Source organism: Rhea pennata, unplaced genomic scaffold, assembly GCF_028389875.1.
Source record: "Rhea pennata isolate bPtePen1 unplaced genomic scaffold, bPtePen1.pri scaffold_32, whole genome shotgun sequence".
Classification (NCBI taxonomy): Eukaryota; Metazoa; Chordata; class Aves; order Rheiformes; family Rheidae; genus Rhea; species Rhea pennata.
In genome coordinates, this window is record NW_026907679.1 from 572,222 (window position 1) to 591,934 (window position 19,713).

The 19,713-nt window shown below is 54.3% G+C and overlaps 1 protein-coding gene across 1 annotated transcript; it reads right to left on the reverse strand.

Moving 5' to 3' along the window:
* Positions 1 to 14,661: 14,661 nt before the first annotated feature.
* Positions 14,662 to 15,408, reverse strand: LOC134154501 (olfactory receptor 14A16-like). Its single transcript, XM_062601174.1, has one exon. It carries the CDS (start codon positions 15,406 to 15,408, stop codon positions 14,662 to 14,664), a length of 747 nt encoding a protein of 248 aa, XP_062457158.1.
* Between the last annotated feature and the right edge of the window lie 4,305 nt (positions 15,409 to 19,713).

The window sequence follows — 19,713 nt, forward strand, 5'->3', positions numbered from 1 at the left end:
CTGGGTCCTTCTCCACAAAGCTGCCGCATGCAGGATATTGGATTGGTGCCAGGGAAGGTGGCTGTGTTGTTGCCGGAGGCAGGGGGATCAGTGCCAAGGGTGGGATGGCTGCCAGGGTGGTTGTAGCTGCCAAGACCCATGCTGCCCCAGGGCTCTTGGGACAGGGGTGGAAGGCAGCAACGGGGAGTCCTGGGAGGGATAAATTTGCTCCTCACCCTTTGCAGCCTCATCCAGGATTCTCCAGACCTGGGAGGAAGATGAAGGTCGCAGTGGTTAGCGTGGCCCTGCTTCTTGCCATCCTGTGCTACTCAGCAGATGCACTGGTGAGCCCCAAAGCCACGGTGATGAGCTCAAGGCTGGGGGTGGCTGCAGGGCCAGGGCTTTCCTGGGCCTGCAGAGGGCAGAGGGACACACAGCTGCTGCAGGGGCCTGGTGGGGAACTAGGCCAGAAACTTCTTTGGTGCTATTTCCTTCAAAATGGGGTTCACCAATGGGTCTCCATCTCCAGCTTGGTCCCTCCTCTGCAGCCCCCTGACATGAGTGCAATGAGCTGAGCCGAGATGAGAGGAGGGGGATAATCCTTGCTGGGGCCCTGCCAGCTCCGCTGTGGCTATTATAGCCTCCGGGGCCATGGCTCTCCGCTGCCAGGTGGACGTTGTGGCAGTCACAGTGCCCCCCCAAACAGCTGGGTCCCAGCCCAGTGTGGGATGTGGACCGATCCCAGACTTCTGGGTCCTTCTCACACCCTGACCCTCTCCTGTCTCTCCAGCAAGTGGGGCCGCTTCAGGTGGAAGACAAAGGTGTTGTGTTGAACTCTCCGGTAAGTGTCCTGATGGCCACGTCAGGTCCCAGGTAGGAGTCTGGGGCCCTTAAAGAGCCTGGAGATTCCTCTCCAGACACCACAGGGGAGCCCTGGGTGGGGAACAGAGGTGGGATTTTTCACCACCCTTATGGCTCTTGTTTCTGATGGAGAGGAGGCAAGAACTCCCTCTCTGGGAGGCCAGAAATCTCTTAATTCTGGAGATCTCTATCCCCTCTTTGCTGTCTCCCCAAGACCATGTGCCCTTGATCTCCCTCCAGCCAACACTCCCAAACCTCCTCCCTTCAGTCTCCCCCAGACACCTCCTTTCAGTCCCCACCACAGTCCTCTGCCTTTGATTCCCCCCAGTGGGTCCTTGTGCTCTTCAAATGAACCTTCTTTCACCTAGGCTACCAACTCCCACCCCTCCAGTCCCCCAAAGCCCTTGGTTTGGCTTCCCCCAATCCACTGTGCTCAGCTCACCCCCGTCACCCTTCTTGCCCTCTCCAAGTCCCTCTGTTTGAATCCCACTGCCCTCCCTACAATGTCCCACAATCCTGCCCCTTCAGCATCCCCAATACCATGCTCTGGGGGCCTCAATCCCTTCCCCTTAGGCCCCCACAACTCCAGACCCTGCATTTAGGTCCCCTCCAGATCACATCTTCTTGCCACCATCCACCTGATAGCCACCTTCCTTGTTTTGCAGGTGCGAGATCCCCTCCCGTTGGGTCCACAAATCTGACCCCCATCCCTATTCCTGTTTTTGGCCTGGGTAGGGCACAGGTGTGCAAGGGGCAGGGGGACAAGGAAGCCCATCCCTGCCCCCAATGGACCAGGGGGAGCCTTGGGGCAGGGTGTAATGGGGAAGCCACCGCAGCCCAGTCCAGACTGACACATGCTTCTTCTTGCCTAGGAGGTGGGAGATGCTGGTCAGCTTGTAGATGGAGATGTTGCTGTGCCAGTAAGTAACAGGGTGCACTTGCGGTGCAGCTAGCCTGGGGAGCTGGAGGGGGTCTGGTCCCCCCTGTCTACAGCTGGGACCTGGGGACATGCTGGTGTCCTGCACAGACTAATTGTCTCTTTCCTGCTGCAGGTTGACCTCGTGCGAGAGGAGAGGGCTCTGGTAGGTACCACAGCTCCTGCAGGCCCAAGATCCTTCCCCTCCACTCCTCTGCGAGGCTACTCCCGTGCACCCAGTGTGCCTCAGCGGACCACACTGCAGCCCAGTGTGGCCATTGGAGCCCTGTGCACATGCACGTAGTACAGTGTTTTCCCCGGAGACCCCATTCCCCAGGGCTCCCAGGGCCTTCCCTGCCTCCCAGGACAACCCAGTTCACCCCAATGTGTCCCTAACACTCCCTTTCTCCACAGCATCTGAAGCTGCCCTTGCGCCAGAGACACCAAGCTGCAGCCCACTTGGCCTAGGTGAGCAGCACTGGGGCATCCCCAGCCCTCCAAGGGATCCATGACCTGGGGGAATCCCAGAGCCCTCTGGGGTGGGGAGAACCTGGCCCTGGGTGGGAGGACAGATCTGCCCCAGGGGAGAGCTGCACAGAGACACTCCCCACACACACACACCCCTTCCCTCTTGCTCAGTGGGGCCACACAGGCCAGCAGGGCAACAGTATGGCCTGGGTGCTGTTAGTGCTCTGGGTGCTGTACGGACCCCCAGGGTCAAGGTATGGATGGGGCAGGGCTCTGTGGTCTATACAGACCTCCAGGACTGCCACGTGGACCAGCAGCAGCTCTACGTTTTCAATAGACCAAGGAGATCCCAGCCCTTCCCTGGGGCCACTGGGGGCTCCAACCCCCTTCTCCTTCTCCCAAGCATTTCAGAGGGACCTGGTGGGGAGATGACCTCTCCCTTCTCCCAGCAGAATTTGGATTAACAATCTGAGCCCTGTCCTTGAAGTCTGGTATTGTGGATGACCCCCTGCCCTGTCCCCCTCCAGCAGCATGAGGTCATCCCTGGATGCCTCACGTGATCCTCAGGAGACCGGGACCATTTTCCCCCAATGATCAATAAATGCAGTCAACAAAACTAGCCTCTGTGTGTGGGGGGGTGGGGGTGGGGAAGGGTATTTATGAGGGCAGGTGCCTCCAGGTCCCTTCTCCTCAGACAGTGACTGCACAACGGGGCTCTGCCTGGCAGCATCTCCTAGACTTGCAGCCCCCTACCAGGGCTTTGGAGAGGCAGAAGGCAGTACGTTATTGTGGGGCCTTGGTGAGTGCCCTGCCCCAAAGGGCTCAGTCTGGGGCTGGGGCAGTAGGTCGAGGAGGCCAGGCAGCTCGGGCACTGGGGTGCTGTGCCCAGCTCAGGGAGTGAGGGTGGGTTCCTGCCCCAGAGACTCAGGACTCCTGGGTTCATGGGTGCTTTTGGAGCCCCACATTGGGGCCAGGCAGCTGCTCTCCCTGAGCCCCTGCCCTGATGGGTGTGCACACACTGGGGTGCCTGTGCACAACCACAGAATCACAAAATGGTCGTGGTTGCAAGGGACCTCCGGAGATCATCCAGTCCAAGCCCCCTCCTCAACCAGGGTCAGCTAGACCATGATAGACAGCATCACATCCGGGCAGGTTGTGAATATCTCCAGAGAGGGAGACTCCCCAACCTCTCTGGGCGACCTCTTCCAGGGCTCTGTCACTCTTCCAGGAAAGAAATTCCTCCCCTCATTCACAAGGAATTTCCAGTGTTTCAGTTTGTGCTCGTTGCCTCTTCTCCTGTCACTTGGCACCATTGAAAAGAGTTCTGCCCCATCCCCTTGACACCCTCCCTTCACGTACTTGTACACATTGATCAGATCCCCCCTCAGTCTTCTCTTCCCGAGGTTGAAGAGGCCCAGCTCTGGCAGCCGTTCATCACAGGGCAGATGCTCCAGTCCTCTGATCATCTATGTAACCCTGCGCTGGACTCTCTCCAGTAGCTCTACATCTCTCTTGTACTGAGGAGCCCAGAACTGGACACAGTACTTGAGATGAGGCCTCAGCAGGGCTGAATAAAGGGGCACGATCACCTCCCTCGACCTGCTGGCAACATTCTTCCTAATTTACCCCAGGAGACCATTGGATTTCTTGGCCACAAGGGCACATTGCTGGCTCATGGTCAACTCGTCGTCCAACAGCACTCTCAGGTCTTTCTCTGCACAGCTGCTCTCCAGCAGGTCAGCCCCCAGCTTGTACTGGTGCATGGGATTATTTCTCCCTAGGTGCAGGAATCTGCACTTGCCCTTGTTGAACCTCAGGAGGTTCCTCTCCGCACAACTCTCCAGCCTCTCCAGGTCTCTCTGAATGGCAGCACAGTCCTCAGGTGTGTTAGCCACTCCTCCCAGCTTGGTATCATCAGCAAACTTGCTGAGGAGGCACTCTGTCCCCTCATCCAGGTGACTGATGAATGAGTTGAACAACGCTTGCCGCAGTACTGAACCTGGGGAACTCATGAATTCATGCTCACTACTCCTAACCTCCTTCTCCTCTTCCACATGCTTGGAGATGATATCCCAAATGAGCTATTCCATCACCTTTCCAGGGATGGAGCTGAGGCCGACTGGCCTATGGTTGACTGGGTCCTCCTTCTTGCCCTTTTTGATGACTGGAGTGACATTGGCTTTCTTCCAGTCCTCAGGCACCTCTCCAGTTCTCCACGGCCTTTCAAAGGTGATGGAGAGCGGCCACGCAATAACATCCATCAGCCCCCTCAGTACTTGTCATTGTATCCCATCAGGTCCCATGGATCTGTGGATGTCAAGTCTGCCGAAACGATCCGTAATCCAATCCTCCTCAACCAAGGGAAAGTCTCATCTCCAGGCTCCAAGATTCTTGAGGGCTGCCCTTAGCAGCAAAGACGGAAGCAAAGAAGGCATTCAGTAACTCTGCCTTCTCTGTAGCCTTTGTCTCCAGCCGCCTCCACACCCCCCCAATTCAGGAGTTGGTCCACATTTTCCGCAGTCCTCCTTTGCTAACGATGTATTTGAAGAAGCTCTTTTTGTTGTCCTTCTCATCCCTTGCCTGACTTATTTCCAAATGGCCTTGGCCTTCCTTGCACATCCCTGCACACTCTGAGAACATTCCAATATTCCTGCCAAATGGCCTGTCCCCTTTTCCATATTCTATGTATTTTCTTCCTCCGTTCGAGATTTGTCAGGAGCTCCTTTCCCATCCATGCAGGTCTCCTGCCCCCTTTCCTGGACCTCTTTCTCCTTGGGATGCACTGCTCTTGAGCTTGGAGGAAGTGATGCTTGAATACTAGCCAGTTCTCCTTGAACTCCCTTCCTCCTAGGGCCTTAACCCATGGGATTCCTCCAAGTAGGTCCTTGAATAAGCCAAAGTCCACTCTCCTGAAGTCCAGGGTTGCAACCCTACTTATTGCCTTCCTTCCTCCATGTAGAATCCTGAACTCCACCATCTCGTGGTCACTGCAGACAAGCTTGACCCCAGCCTTCACATCTCCAACCAGTCCTTCTTTGTTGGTTAGGACAAGGTCCAGTCGGACACCCCTCCTCAGTGGTTCCTCCACCAGCTGTGTCAAGACGTTATCATCAGTGCTCTGCAGGGGCCTCCTGCACTGTCTGTGCCTAGCTGTCCTGTCTTTCCAGCAGGTTTCCAGTTATCTTTGCTCTCCTCAGCCACAACATTGTGGTTGTGTATCCTGCCAACTGCGCCAATTGTAAGAGCAAGATGGAGGCAATGCCTGGACCCCCAGCAGGGACACAAACACAAACACGAGGCACACTGTGGTCAACACTGAACATTTATTACCTCTGCGTCTAAATGCAGATTTCCCAGCAGCTTCCTGATTGAGTCAATAAAGGTGTGGGGGAATCCAAGGGGACTCTCACCATCGGTCCATGGTGAGGAACGCTGCGGGGGGCACTAGAAGGGATTTTTATGTACTATACACACGCACTGCACACGTAAGGAGCTCACCGGTAATTCTGATTCAAAGCCCAGGTGTAGTGCCACGCTGGCACAGGCCCAGCAGGATGATCACGACTAGGGGTCAACCTGCCTTGTTGATGCTCCTTTCCCACAGAACCGGCTGGATACCTTCCATCACCTGTCTTCTTGACATTCTTCTGCATTTTCCCATATACCATGCCTCGGAAAGACTGCTGAGGCAGTTCCTCTTCTGCCTGGGATACCTCCAGAGACACAGACAGCAGTGGCAAGTGACAGCAATGGCAGTGTTTTCACTCTCTGAGAAGCAGTGGACAGTAAGCATCTTCCAACTCCAGGTGTCCTCTAAGCCCCATCAGATGAGCTGTCCCAAAGAGGCCAAGGCAAGCAGGCTTGCAGGGTTTGTTGCCATACTCACGTTGCACTGCTGGACACTGCTGCCCTGTGCATGCCTCATGTGGGAAAGGACAGGGACACCACCCACCACTCTCAGCAGCCATTCCTCTGGGAGTGGAGACTGTGCCCAGGCATTTCCTGTTGGGAAGGCAACAGGCTGAATCTCACACCTGATGCAGCCCTTGTGCAGCCACAGGATGCTGGAGGAATTTGTGTTGGAAGAGTTCTCTGGAGGTAGTCTGACCCAGTTCCTGCTCCGAGCAGGCTCAGATTCAAAGCTATCTGTGACGTTGGTCCTTCAGAGACTGCAATCATTCCTCTGGCAGGAGGAGAAGGCTGTTGAAGTCTTTTCCAAAAGCTCCCCATACATAGCTTGTTCAGTGCCAGATGCAGCACCCAGTCAACACAGGAAATGGCATATGAAGATATGCCGTCAGCATGGTTGCACATCATAAGTGTCATCACTCTCACTCAACCCCTTGAGCACTCAGTGGTCCCCTGCTGGGCCCAGGAAAGATTTATTTCCCCCCAACTCTAACACATCTATTGGATTTTTTTCCCCCCATTCTCTGAAAACCTTCATGTTCCTGCAGGTTGCAAGAGGAAAGGGGTCAGGCAGCACTGGTGTTCCCTGATGGGCTTGAGCCCCCTTCCGGAGCTAGCTGGGAGTCACACCTTGTTTACGTGCACAGGGAACAGTCGATTGCCAGCTGGGAGTGTGGAGGTGGAAGGAATTTTCCCCCAGGACAGACTGACAGCAGTCCCTGGGAGGCAGGATTTTTCTTCCTCTGTAGCACTTAGCACAGCCCATTCCTAAGGCTCCTCTGTGCCATTTCAGTCTAGGGACTGCTGCTCTTGCAACACCAAGACACCAGCTGTGCCCTGCAGCTCAGTGTCTCTCCGTCCTGGGGCACCTTGGTAGCAGGAGCTCAGGCACTTCCATCTCTTCCACGTTCTTGGCATGTGCTGGCTTTCACAAAAAAAAATGTAGTGTGAGAGGTTGAAGGCTTGAGGCTCCGTCAGGAGCTGCCACTTGTCAGCTGTCCCTGCACTCATGCAATAGAAGTGCAGGGTTGTTCCCTTCTCCTAGCTGTGCTTTTTGTGTCATGCGGGTGCTGGCTGTGGCCCAAGTGCTTGGTCCTCCCCCTGAGCTGTCAGGAAGTGCCGATACCCTCCTGGCTGTGGGGCTTATCATGCTCACAGAGGGTGGCCAACAAAGGTGGCCACCCTCTGCAGCAGGGTCACACAAGGGACAGGACTAGACATGGCAGCAGGCAGGAAGCACACCAGGAGTCCCAAAACACACAGAGTCCAACTCTCCTGCCCCTCCATTCCCTTCCAACCCTCCAAGGCCTTGCAGCAGGCGATGCCCCTGAACAGCCAGGCACAGCCCTGCGCCTGCCCACTTCCCACCTCCAGGAAGCAGAGGGCAAGTGCTCTCCCAGGGGCTCAGCACGCCAGCTCTCGTCTCGCTCTTTTACCTCACATGCCCTCACAAGCGCAGACCCCCAGCAGGTGCCTGCTGCTGGCCCCTGGATTCTAAGACATCAGTTTCTTCAAGGTAACTTCCCCAGCCATTTGCTACTGCTGGCCAATCAGGTCCTCTGACAAAAGAGACCTCCCAGTCGCCATCCATGCCTGTCTGCCTGCTGCTGGCGTCTCGGGGACTCACAAGGAGATGACCTCGCAGTCACCACCACAGACATGTCTCTGTCACTGGTCAATAAGCCCTGGAGACAGCAGGCACCTCAGCATAACTTCTGCAGCCATGAAACAAATGCTGACACGCAGAAGTGAGCTCCAAAGCACATAGCCCAGCCATGGACCTGCTGCTGCCCCATCAGCTGCAAGTTACCTCACAGTCCCCTCTCCAGGCACAGCTCTGCTGCTATCCAATCAGTTCAGCAGTCACAAGTGACCTCACCATCACCAGCCAAGCCTTCTTCCTGCAGCTGGCCTATCAGGTACTCAGACAGAAGTGACCTTATCATCGAGAGTGAAGCCATGTGCCCCTGGCTGGCCTGTCCGCTCCTGCCAAAGAACTGATCTGACACTGGTGATTTCCTGGCATAGCTCAGAGAGCTGGCACAGAGAGCTGTGATCTCCCTGCCCGCACCTTGGCCATTTGGCTATTGCTATCTGCAGCTCCTCCTGCCTCCCCCGTGGCTGAGCCAGCTCCTGAATGGCCACCTTGACTCCCCTCATGGTCTCACTATTCTCATAGTGCAGCAAAACACCCTTTAGATATCAGTTACTAAGTTACTACTACTATTACAAAAAAAATATGAAGATTAGCTTCTGCCTATGCTCTTGAGAGTCCCATGGGAGCTACAGGACACCCCTGCTCCAAGACACAGGACCCCTTTCCTGCCAGATCCAGATCCCAAAGGGGGACCCACTCCCAGGGAAACCTGGCCATGGATTGCCCCCACTCTGTACAAGGGGAGGAAACTGGCCCCACAGGAGCCCTGGGGCTCAGGGCAGACCCAGCCACAGGACCCAGGAGTCCCCTGAGCCAGAAGAGACCCTCAGGCAGGGCTCTTGTGGCAGCCCTCAGCCATCCAGCTAACCCATAGCCCAGAATCCTCAGCCATTTTTGCAGTTAACACTCTCTATGACACCTCAGGAAGGAGCTTGTGAAACCCTTATCTTTGGTGGAGAGCCACAGGAGCACTGGGAACAAGGAGCTGTCATCTGGGCTGATGGTCTGGGTCCTCCATCTCACTTGCCCCCTTGCCCTCAGCTTACCTGTCCAGCTGGGGAAAAAGGATGCTCTTCCCATCTTGTCACCCACAACTCTTCTGCAATGTGTCCCTGCTCCTCTACCTGTCCACAAGCGGCCCAATGTGGCCCTGCTGCCTCCTGTCCCCTCTCCTCAATCTGGACCAGCTGCAAAGTGCAGCAGTGGGGAGCACACGATCAGTGTCCAGCAGATCCCAGAGAAGCAGCTTCCCAGTGCCCTCGCAGGGAAGTGAGGGCCCTGCTACGTCACGTGGAGACCTCCTGTGATGCAGCTCATCCCACTGTGGCCTCAGCTTGTGTCACTGAGGGCCTCAGTAGGTCACTGCCATGGAGATGGCACAGCCAGGGAGAGAGCTGAGACATTTCCCCTCATGTCCTACAGAGCAGTCACCTCTCCTCATCTCAGTAATATTCCACGATTTTCTCATAAATCCTTCAGGAATGTCTCCAGATGATGCCAAAGGTTCTGAAATCTCTCAGATGGGGCACTGGAGAGGTCACTTCTGCAGCCCCACATTGACAAGTGTCTGCACTGGGGAGACCTGTGCAGTTCCCTGGGGGTTTGGGATTAGTTTGGGTTTTGGCATTTATCAAAGACAGGATCCAAGTCATGTGTTTCTGCTGTGGGTCGCTCTTTCTGTAGAAGCAGGATGTAGGATAATATGGAGCAGGACACAGCCTTCTTCCTTGAGGCACCTAAGCAGGTTATGAAGTTTTAGAAGTCCTCAGCTGGGTCCGGGGTGCATAAGACAGATGTGATACACCAGAAAAGAGCAAAAGTCTCCTTAACACACATCCGCCATCGGGCTTTCTTGAGGACCCTGGTGCTCGCTGTTCTCCAAAGCCATGGGTGATGCCAGGCAGCAAATGTTTTCCCATTTCCCATGAATTTTGTGCAGCCTTCCTTCTGGCTGAGCCCATGGAGATGTATTTCTTCTCTCCTGACCACAGGTGAGCCTTGATTTTTTCAGCATCACCTCATGGCAGAGCTTCTAACCTGCGTACAGTCCTTGGCACCTTGGATCCCCCCCCACAACTCCGTCCCAGCATCCTGGCTCTCTTGAGGGACTGTACAGCCCTGGCTCCCTGGATCTCCCAAATTTTGGTCCTGGGCATGTCAGGACACACTCACACGCTGCAGGGCTGCTGCTCAGGCTCTAGTAAAGAGCCTGTAAAGCTGTGCAATATCTCAGGACCTGTATTCTTGATAATTCAGACATTTGTGAGGCTATTTGTTAGTGATTTCTTTTTTTTTTCTTTTTTTTTTTTTTTACTGAAAGTATATCGTGCAACTAAATGAAAACGTTTCTGGGTATATTTGCAGCTAGTTGTCTAAGGAAAGCAGGTGGGAATTGGGGTATATCAGCTGTAATATTCAGTTGCAGCTTTCCGCAGAAGGTTAGCTTTTAAGACAAATGATGGAAGTCCCAAGCAGATGATGAGTGCAATGGCAGGTTTGGGGAGACGGGGAGGAAGATTGCCCTTACAGGGCCTGACCTCTGGGATACTGCTATTCCTACATGCCCTGACTTCATTAGGAGACACTCTGGATCAATATCAAGTAGAGAACTGAAAAGCTGAAGAATGGTAACCATAACCCCCCTCCTCCATGACCACCGCTATAAAAGCATAAAGATCTTGTATATTATTGAAATCTCCATCTTTCAGCTACACTCCTCAAACTTACTCAATTAGCCATGCAAGACTTGGAGAAAATTATCAGGAGAGATGTGGTTCATAAGGGCTCTTTGCATTGTAATGAGCCCCAAGGTATATTTGGTACTCAGTTCTACCTGCTGTTGAGCACTGTTTCTCTCTCTTCTGTCTTGACTGTTCTTCCTCATTGGTGCCTCCAACACTGAACCCCCTCATCTGCAGCATGAGGAACAAGGAGCTCCAGCAGGCAGTGAGGAAACTGATTCAGCTGGTACTAGTTCAGCAGCAATGAGCTTCCCATCTCTCCTCACAACAGATTTCCCATTTTTCTCCAGCAGCTCTTGTGCTTTGGGAGTTCTGTCTGTGGCAGTCATGTTTGTGCACAAATGTTTGAATTCATTGCACTTCTCCAGAAGCACAAATCCCATCTGTGTGAGCCAGCAGCCTTATGCAAATCTGCCTATCACTTTGTTAGAGCTGGCCTCCTAGGTAGCATCTATGCAATAAAAGGGCATCTCCTTACTGCTGTGCCTGAAGGCTGGGCTCATCTTCCCCAGCTGGTGCCAATAATATCCTCAGGGAATTTCACATGAAAAGGCCCTGTTTCAATGCCTGGGATATCCTTGTGCCAAGGTACAGCAGCTCTTTTGGGTGATTTGTGTAGGAATGAGGGCTGGATGCAGCCCTCACTTATGGGGTGCCCAGGGGCCCTGGAGAAGGTGAATGGTCAAGAGGTTTCTGCTGGGGACTGTCTCACATGTTGGAGGGCTGGTGACAGATGCCCATCCTTCTAGAAGGGAATATGGAGCCACCTGGAGAGCACAGGCATCTCCAGGGCAGCGTGTGCCTGGGATGGCCAGTGAGTGGAGACTCCCAAAACCAAGCAGAGTAACCTAAATGTAAAGGGCTGAAACAAGGAACACACCATTTTAGATCTCTACAGTCTCAGGAAAGTGGGTGTGTCTAATGACACCTCTGATCACATCCTGAGCGATGTGAAATGCCCTCTGATCACTCCATCCATCCTCCACAGCTACGGACCCTGGAGAAGGGTTGTCAGGTGCAATGATGCTGATCCAACTGGGTCTGCCCTGACCAGCACGGCCAGTGAAGAGTCACCTTGTGGCTCCACAGCCCACCTGCACTGGAGAGCAGCACTGCCATCCCAGGGCCTGGGAGAGCCCAGGGGAGGCATTCAGGAACCATCAGATAAGCCAGGCCAGCACAGACACATTGACATGAGGAAAGACTCATGACATGGGGTGATTGTTCTCCGTTTCCAACCTCCAGTTGCCAACCTCCAGTTCTGTGAGCTGATGGGGAGACTGACACCCCTCTCTGTCCCCAGGAGCTTCTGTGCCCTTCAAAGGGGCTGGGGCTGTGGGATGAGTGCCCAGAGCTCTGCAACCCCCCTGCAGCAGGCTCTGGTCTGGCAACATCCCCATCCTGGGCTGCCCTGCTGGGTGGGCTGAGGAGACGGCAGTGAAGTTGCTGGACTGGACAGGGCCCAGGAGAGGAACAGTGCCAGCAGGCAGCTAATGCCTGTGAATGGCAGTGTGGGAGCAGAGCCATGTGCCTGCAGGGCAAATGCAGGTCTCCTGGGAAAGGCACCAGGACATGGAGGATGTCAGAGAGAAGAGCCCAGGTTGCTCTCTGTGTTACATGGCACAAACTGCCCCAAGGGGAACATCATAGGCCAGCCCTTCAGACAACTGCTATCCAGCACTGGCTACTCCTCCAGCTGCGGGGGTGGTCCATGGCCAGCTCCGTCCCCCTGCAGGTCTCTGTATCCTGATGAGGGCAAAAGGGTCAGCCTGGCATGGCCTCTGCTGTGATCCAGACCCTGGCAGATCCAAGAGCATGATGTCTGCTAGCACCCACATGTGGCACAGCCCATGCTGGGCTGGGGTGGATGCTTAGATTCCCCAGATTCTATTGGGAGGCTTGGCCAACTGGGAGGCCTCAGGCAGAGCTTGTCCTGGAAGCTGAGGCAAAAAAGTCTTTTAGAACTGCAGCCCTTCTCGTGTTCGAGGTCTCTGTTTCCAGCCCCAGCTGAGCTCTGCCTTTCCTCACACCATCCAGTGTGCACAGACACGGTCCCAATGGTCCTCCTGGGCAGCCAGTCCTCCTCCCACCCTTGTGTACTTCCTGCCCACCACCCTGAGCGCTGGTGCTGCTGCCAGGGCAGAGGTGGAGGATCACCCAGAGCAGCTCCTCCAGGAGCTCCCCAGAGAAAAGCTGTGTCCAGCCCCAGCCTCTGCCCCTGCCCCAGCCTCAGCATGGCAGAGGGGAGCTGCCCTCTCCTGACCCACCATGGAGGTGCCAGCCCCACCTCAGCTCACTTCTAAAAGACTCCAGCATTGCCCTCAGGGGTGCGGGAGCTGCGTCTCCTAACTGTGCATCATCATAAGATCCACCACAGGCGGCTGCCCTCACTTTTTTATCCAGCTGAGATTCTGCATGCAGTGTTAGCTGAGTAGGGGTCCAAATCTGAAGCTCTCCTTACTCCTTTGAATTGGCTGTCAGACAAGCATTGCTATGCGCATATGGCCACCTCTTGTACCTAAAACTTTCTCCGGGTGCTGCTTGGGTCCTAGTATCCCTTTAGAAGGCTTTCTAGTCTGTAGTGTGGAGGCAGAGACAGGAGTCAGGTTATGAGGATGAGGACAGGGACAGGACCGGACTTGAGAGGTGCAGGGCCAGGCACAGGCATGTCCACAGCATAAGCCAGGCAAGGCTCCAGCCTGTGATGCTTCACTGCGGGAACCTTGAATCACTCTCCAGGCCTCCTTCCCTCTGCCTCCTGGCTCCCCACTGCCTCTCCTGGGACCACAGAGCCCTCGTTTCCCCATGTATACCTGGATTTAGTGCTCTGCCTCCTGGTTACTCCACCACGGGCTGTCCCTCATTTAGAGCGACTCCACTCACTGCCCACCCTAGGCACATGCCATACCTGGAGATTCTCCGAGCTTTCCTGGGGGCTCAGATTACCCTCCAAAAGGATGGGCCTCTGTCATCAGCACTATCACCTGTGGGACAGCCTCGGGCAGGAAATCCAGACATCATTCACTAGCTCCTCTGGCACCGGTCACCCAGAGATGAATCCTGGATCCAACCCTCAGTTCCTAACAGGTCACACGTAGACTCTGAGCTTGCCCCACAGATCCCATGGAGTTCACAAGCAGAGCATCAGGTCTTTTTATGGTGTGATTTCTTTGGTCATATTTTTGACTGCAGCTTCTGCAGAAAGGCCAGACTTCAGGCATGGAATGGAGACAATCCCCTTTCATTATGGGAATGTTATTGTGTAGATCAGGTCTGGCATAAATGCACCCAATGCCTGAGCCCACAGCAATGCACAGGGAAGCACAAATCTACCATCACTCCTGTTACAAGAGCACTGAGGCCACATACACACATCAGAGCACAGCAGGACACTGTGGAAATGAGGAGAAAAGCCCTGGAAAGAGAAAGTCTTGCTGCTGTTGGTAGATGTTAGATGTGTCTCCAAGAAATATGCATCTCCCACACAGAGGCTGCAGCCAGAAAATGCCTCCTCTGGCAGTGGGGGAACAGTCCTGAGGAGCAGAGGGCCTGTTCCCACAGCCTGTATCCAGACTCTCCTCCTTTCAGACTCTTGCTTTGCTTTCAGTGCGGTAGTACTGGAGAGGGAAGGGGTCAGCCCATGGTGAAAGCCGGCTGCCATCCCTGCAGGAGAGGGGTGTGAGATCACACCCTGACTGTGGCAAGAGGACCTGAGCTCTCTTAATGGACATGGGACACATGGGACAATGTTACCTGTAGTCGTCTGAGGCTGACTGTGAGCCCCTGAGCTCCCTTGGTGTCAGTGCCAAAAGAGACACTGCAAAGGGAAACTTTCCTCCTTACACTGAAGGCTTCCAAGGAGCTCAGATTAGTGACCTCTGAGGTTCTCCCATCTCTGCTGATGATAGGGGAAGCCTGGCTCTCTGCTTGAAGAGAATCTCTGGATAATATTCAAATGAGATATTCCTGAGGACAAGTGGCTGGTAGCAAAATATTTATTCTTTTAGGAGAATGTAACAGTGAAAAATATGTAAGAAAGAAAGATATGAACAACACGTAACTACATTGCCAAATGCCTTGGGAATGAGGAGCAGCTGCACATGGGACAGCTATTAGCGCTGACCCTGTACTCACTGGATCAATTTCTTTAGTGCATCTTTGAGCTCCTTGTTCCTCAAGCTGTAGATGAGGGGGTTCACTGTTGGAGGCACCACTGAATACAGAACAGCCACCACCAGATCCAGAGTTGAGGAGGAGAGGGACTGAGGCTTCAGGGCAGCAAATACTACAGTGCTGAAAAACAGGGAGACCACGGCCAGGTGAGGGAGGCACATGGAGAAGGCTTTGTGCTGGCCCTGCTCAGAGGGGATCCTCAGCACAGCCCTGAAGATCTGCACATAGGACAGCACAATGAAAACAAAGCAGCCAAAGATTAAACAGGCAGTAACCACAAGTGCCCAGACCACCCTGAGGTAGGAGTCTGTGCAGGAGAGCTTGAGGATCTGGGGAATCTCACAGAAGAACTGGTCTACTGTGTTCCCTTGGCAGAATGCTACTGAAAATGTATTAGCAGTGTGCAGCACAGCACTGAGAAAGCCACTGGCCCAGGCAGCTGCTGCCATTCTGACACAGGCCTTGCTGCCCATGAGGGTCCCATAGTGCAGGGGTCTGCAGATGGCAACATAGCGGTCATAGGCCATGACAGTGAGAAGGGAATACTCAGCCAAAATGAAAAAGACAATGAAAAAGAGCTGTGCAGCACATCCCGAGTAGGAAATGGACCTGATATCCCACAGAGAATTGGACATAGATTTGGGGACAGCGGTGGAGATGGAGCCAAGGTGGAGGAGGGAGAGGTTGAGGAGGAAGAAGTACATGGGGGTGTAGAGATGGTTGTCACAGGCTACAGCTGTGATGATGAGGCTGTTGCCCAGGAGAGCAGCCAGGTAGATGCCAAGGAAGAGGGAGAAGTGCAAGAGCTGCAGCTCCCATGTGTCCATGAATACCAGGAGAAAGACTTCATTGAGAAAGCTGCTGTTGGACATTTGCTCCTTTTGGGCACGGGGGGAATGTCTGAGGAAGAAGAGACATTGACAAGTTAGGACAGACTGATCTGAGCAAAACTTTCTCAAAACCTCCCCCAAACACACCTACATTACCTTTCCCCATCTCAGTAGCACTGTCATTGAGCCCCATGGCTTGATCTATGGTTTGTGCTGGCTGAGTTTGCCATGAGGAGCAGGGAGCCTCTGTCTGTGGGCTCCACTGCGTACATGGGAACAGAGGGGATTAAGATTTATATTCCCAGTTCCAGTCAGATTTAATCCACTTTTAATGCTGAAGAATTTTTTAGCATCTTCACTCTCCCTCCTAAATAACATAGGTTCATTAATAGTTTTAAGGCTATTTTTCATCTTCTTTAGCTGAACCTGTCACACCTGGGAAGGCTTCTTGGAGATAGAAATCCTCAGCATTGCTGCTGCGCTCAGAGTGACCATCTGTGATTTTGGAGAGGCAAAAGCATTAGCTCTGGCTTTAGTGCAGAGAGACGAGAGCTGGCTGGTTCATCTGGCTTGTTCCTGGACGCCCAATTGTCCCACCTCAGAGGTGGAGGACAAATGAACTCGTGTTACCCAAAAAAGAAATGACACCACGGAGAGCAGGGGAATCCACTTCCAAAGTGTCCATCAGCACTCTTTCGGAGGGTATGAGAGGAAGGTCTCTCCTCTTCTAGCCAGCAATACGTCAGGCTCCTTCCAGCTGCCCACACCCAGCCACCCAGCTGCATTTCTCAGTATCTAGGTGCTTCTCCCTGGGGCACCTACGTTACACCCAGCTGCAAAGGGAGAGCTGTGCCCTTCTGGAGGGCAGCTTGCAGCCCAGCCAGACACCCCAGGGAAATAGCTGAATGTCCTAAGGATGGGGTGTCCTGATGAGAGAGTTGGCTTATTTCCTGCCCCACACACACTCCCACTGCATTGCCCAGAGCCCCACTGGTTAGAGGGGCATTTGGGCACTTCCCTGTCAAGGACACAGCTGCATGGCTGGACTCACAGAGTCAGTGTCTGAACTGCATCAGAAATCCCCTGTGCTCAGAGAGCCCAAGGGGAAGGACAAGGGCAGCATGGGCAGGTGGTAAACATGGAGCAATGCCATGATATTTGTGCCAAGGGAGGCAGGGACAGGGAGGGACAGAGGGGCTCTCAGGAGAGTCTCCTCTTCTGGATATCTGGCTGCAGAGGAAATGACTCATGCCCTGGACCCCATAGCCTTGAGGCAAGAGGGCTGTATTGGGTGGGAGAGGAGAGGACACATTGGAGTTGGTAGTTTCCTCTCACACTCTGACCAGGACTCCGCTGCTTGGAGCCATCCCTATGGGATTGTTTCTCCGTCCCATGTCTCTCCCCTGCCACTGCTCACAGACTCCATCCCACATGCTGAGCATTCAGCTCTGCTGTGCAGAAACCTCCTGGGGGCAGGACATTGCTCACAGACAAGTGCTTTTTTGCAGAGGCTAAGGATCGGTGAGACAAACCTAGCTGAGCTGGAGAGGTGATGCTGGTCTCTTGGCTTCAGAGTGGGCGAAGGTATTTGCTGAGTCCCTCCCAGAACTGCTTCCCTCTCCATCTCACTGTCCTGGAGCCTGATTCACCTGTCTAAACCTGACAGATCCAATCCCATTTCACCCACTCAAACAGAAAATAACTGAAAGCACCAACTCATGAAAGCACCTTCTCTTTCAGCTCTCCCCTGCCTTGGCATTCCTGGTGAAAAGTCACCTCCGGATATGTCCCCCAGCCCTGACCCATGCAGTAGCCTCTCCATGGGAGAAAGTACCTGCCCTGCCGGGACTCGCTGCTTCTACCCAGAGCTTCTCCCTGCAGCATCATGGGGAACTTCCCGGGCAGGCTGAGTGCTGACCCTCGCAGGCAGCAGAGTCGCTGCCCCAGGCACACAGCTGCCTGGAGCACAGGGACACTGCTCTGAAGGACAGGTCGTGCAAACCTAGGTGCACCCCGAGGATTCACACCCCTGTTGCCATCCTTGGAAGAAAGCAGCAGGATACCCTGTACCTGGGAAGGTACGTCAGGGAATCCCTGCTCTGAAGTATCTCCCTGTCCTCCACAGTGGAGAAGTTGGAAGAGCAATTTGTAAAGAAACAATCGTGGTATGGGATGTGCTTAGAAGACCCTTCCAGGAACCACAGTAGCATTGCCCCATAACCAGAGACTTACCGTGTCAAGGGCTGTGAAGATCGCTCCCACAGTGAGGTCTCTTCTGTCCTCCCACTCACTCCACACTGCCCTTCACTGCTCTCTGACTCATCTCAGGTCAGCAGCAGCAGGCAGTGCCTGGAGCCCTGCTGCTCTTTGCAGAGGAGCTGCCTCTGCACACAGCTGTCTCTGGGCAGTGCTGCCAGGTTGCCAATAGCTCCCTCCATCCCTGAAGACTGGCCCCACTCTGGAGCAGGGGCCCAGCTGAAGACATGTCTTTTTCTGTCCCCTGTGTTCCCTCCTCCTGGGAAATGTTCTCTTAAGTAGATTAAAATAATCACCTATTGTCCTTCATTAAAGAGTGCAGAGATTCAAACATTGCCTTTTATTTCATCAGAGCTTGGCTATCGCTGACAGGTGGAAATGTCCCACTCTGGAAGCCTAGATTTGCAGGCTCTTAACTAGGCAGGACACCCAGATAGGGACAAGAATGGGGTTAATTGGCACATGGTTCAGACGTTGGTTCAGATGAGTCAATTTGGGCATCACATGCTGGTTTAGAAGCCCCTGGGCTGGAGTAGAATTCAGATCCCTCCTGAGAACTCCACAAACACACAGGAGCAGGATTCTCCCTAGCAAAAGTGAAGTGAGCAGAGCACAGAGGTCTGCAAGGGAGCTCCCTCTCTAAGCTCTCGTTCTAATCACTGGAGATTGAGGGTGAGAACCAGGTGCTCACACACAAACACCTGGTGACAGTTGAAGGGCCAGAGTTGGTCCGAGGCATGTGCCACTGCCTGCTTGCTCTGATGGAGTGCCCTGAGGCACTTGCTTTTCCTGCATGTACCAAACAAATGAATTCCAACAGTGCCTTTAGGGAAAGCCCATCCCCTCTGTGGTAGGCGAAACGGGGCGCTGCAGAAGATCACGGGATGTGACGTCCCGACGAGGCAGGGCTAAGACAGGAAAAGACAGTGCGAGCGCGTATATAAAGAATTGTAACGACGCAATAAACGCCATTTGCCGCATCCTCCCTAGGGAGTCAGTGTGGTGTGGCCCAGGGGCGGGCGGGGTTGCGGGCTGCTGACCTCACCCTAACTCTGGGTATTGTTGCGACGGCAACAAAGTGGAGACCCCGACGTGATAGGGTGAGGGTGGTCGCCGGGGCGACGGGGGTGGCGCCAGACGATGGAAGCGGTGATTAAGGTAATTCAAATGTGCGCGAAGGAATGGGGAACTTCTGTGAAGTCGAGCGCAATTTCGGCGTGTGTTGAACGCCTAATCCAGGAGGGTGCTGTGCAGCGCCCTGCTGACATTCTTATCTCATCAAATTGACCTCGGTGCTCCGAGGTGTTAGCAGAGTGGACTATGTCCGGCCACTCGGGAAAAGACCTTAAGACTTGGGGTGTTGTGCTTACCCTGCTTCGCTGAGCGCGGGAGGAGCAGGAGGCTTGGCAGGCAGCACGGGGCTTGCTGTATGACTCACAGCCGCAGGGCACCCAAACGGGGGACCCCTCGAACTCGCCGGGGGTATCCAAATCGGTGACGCAAGCGGCTGACAACGCCGATGAGGACCATTTGTCCCCATTGGAGCCGCAAGTTCTGCCGGTGCAGCCCGTGTCGGCTGCAGCACCGCAAACGCGTAATCCTACACCTCCTGGTTATCCTTGGGAGGAGTTGCGAGCCGCCCATTACACTCCGAGCGAGGGAGGATTGCCTCCTGTCCGGGAAGAGCCTGAGAGTGAGGCAGACTCCTCGCGTCCATCGGCCCCCATCGACAGGCGTCCGGTGGTGCCTGCTGACGACTGGTTGCCGGGATGCTTGATTAAATCTAATTGGGGAGCCGAGGGAGCACCGGGGGGAGAGAGGAGCAGGACAGAAGCTGATGCAGACATGCAGAAATTAACGGAGCAGTTGCGGTGTATGCGCGGTCCATCAGCGGCTGCGCACTCATCTGAGCGACAAGATGTG

Coding starts and splice junctions, on each gene's coding strand:
- LOC134154501 (XM_062601174.1), bottom strand. CDS start 15,408: ATGTACTTCTTCCTCCTCAACCTCTCCCTCCTCCACCTTGGCTCCATC.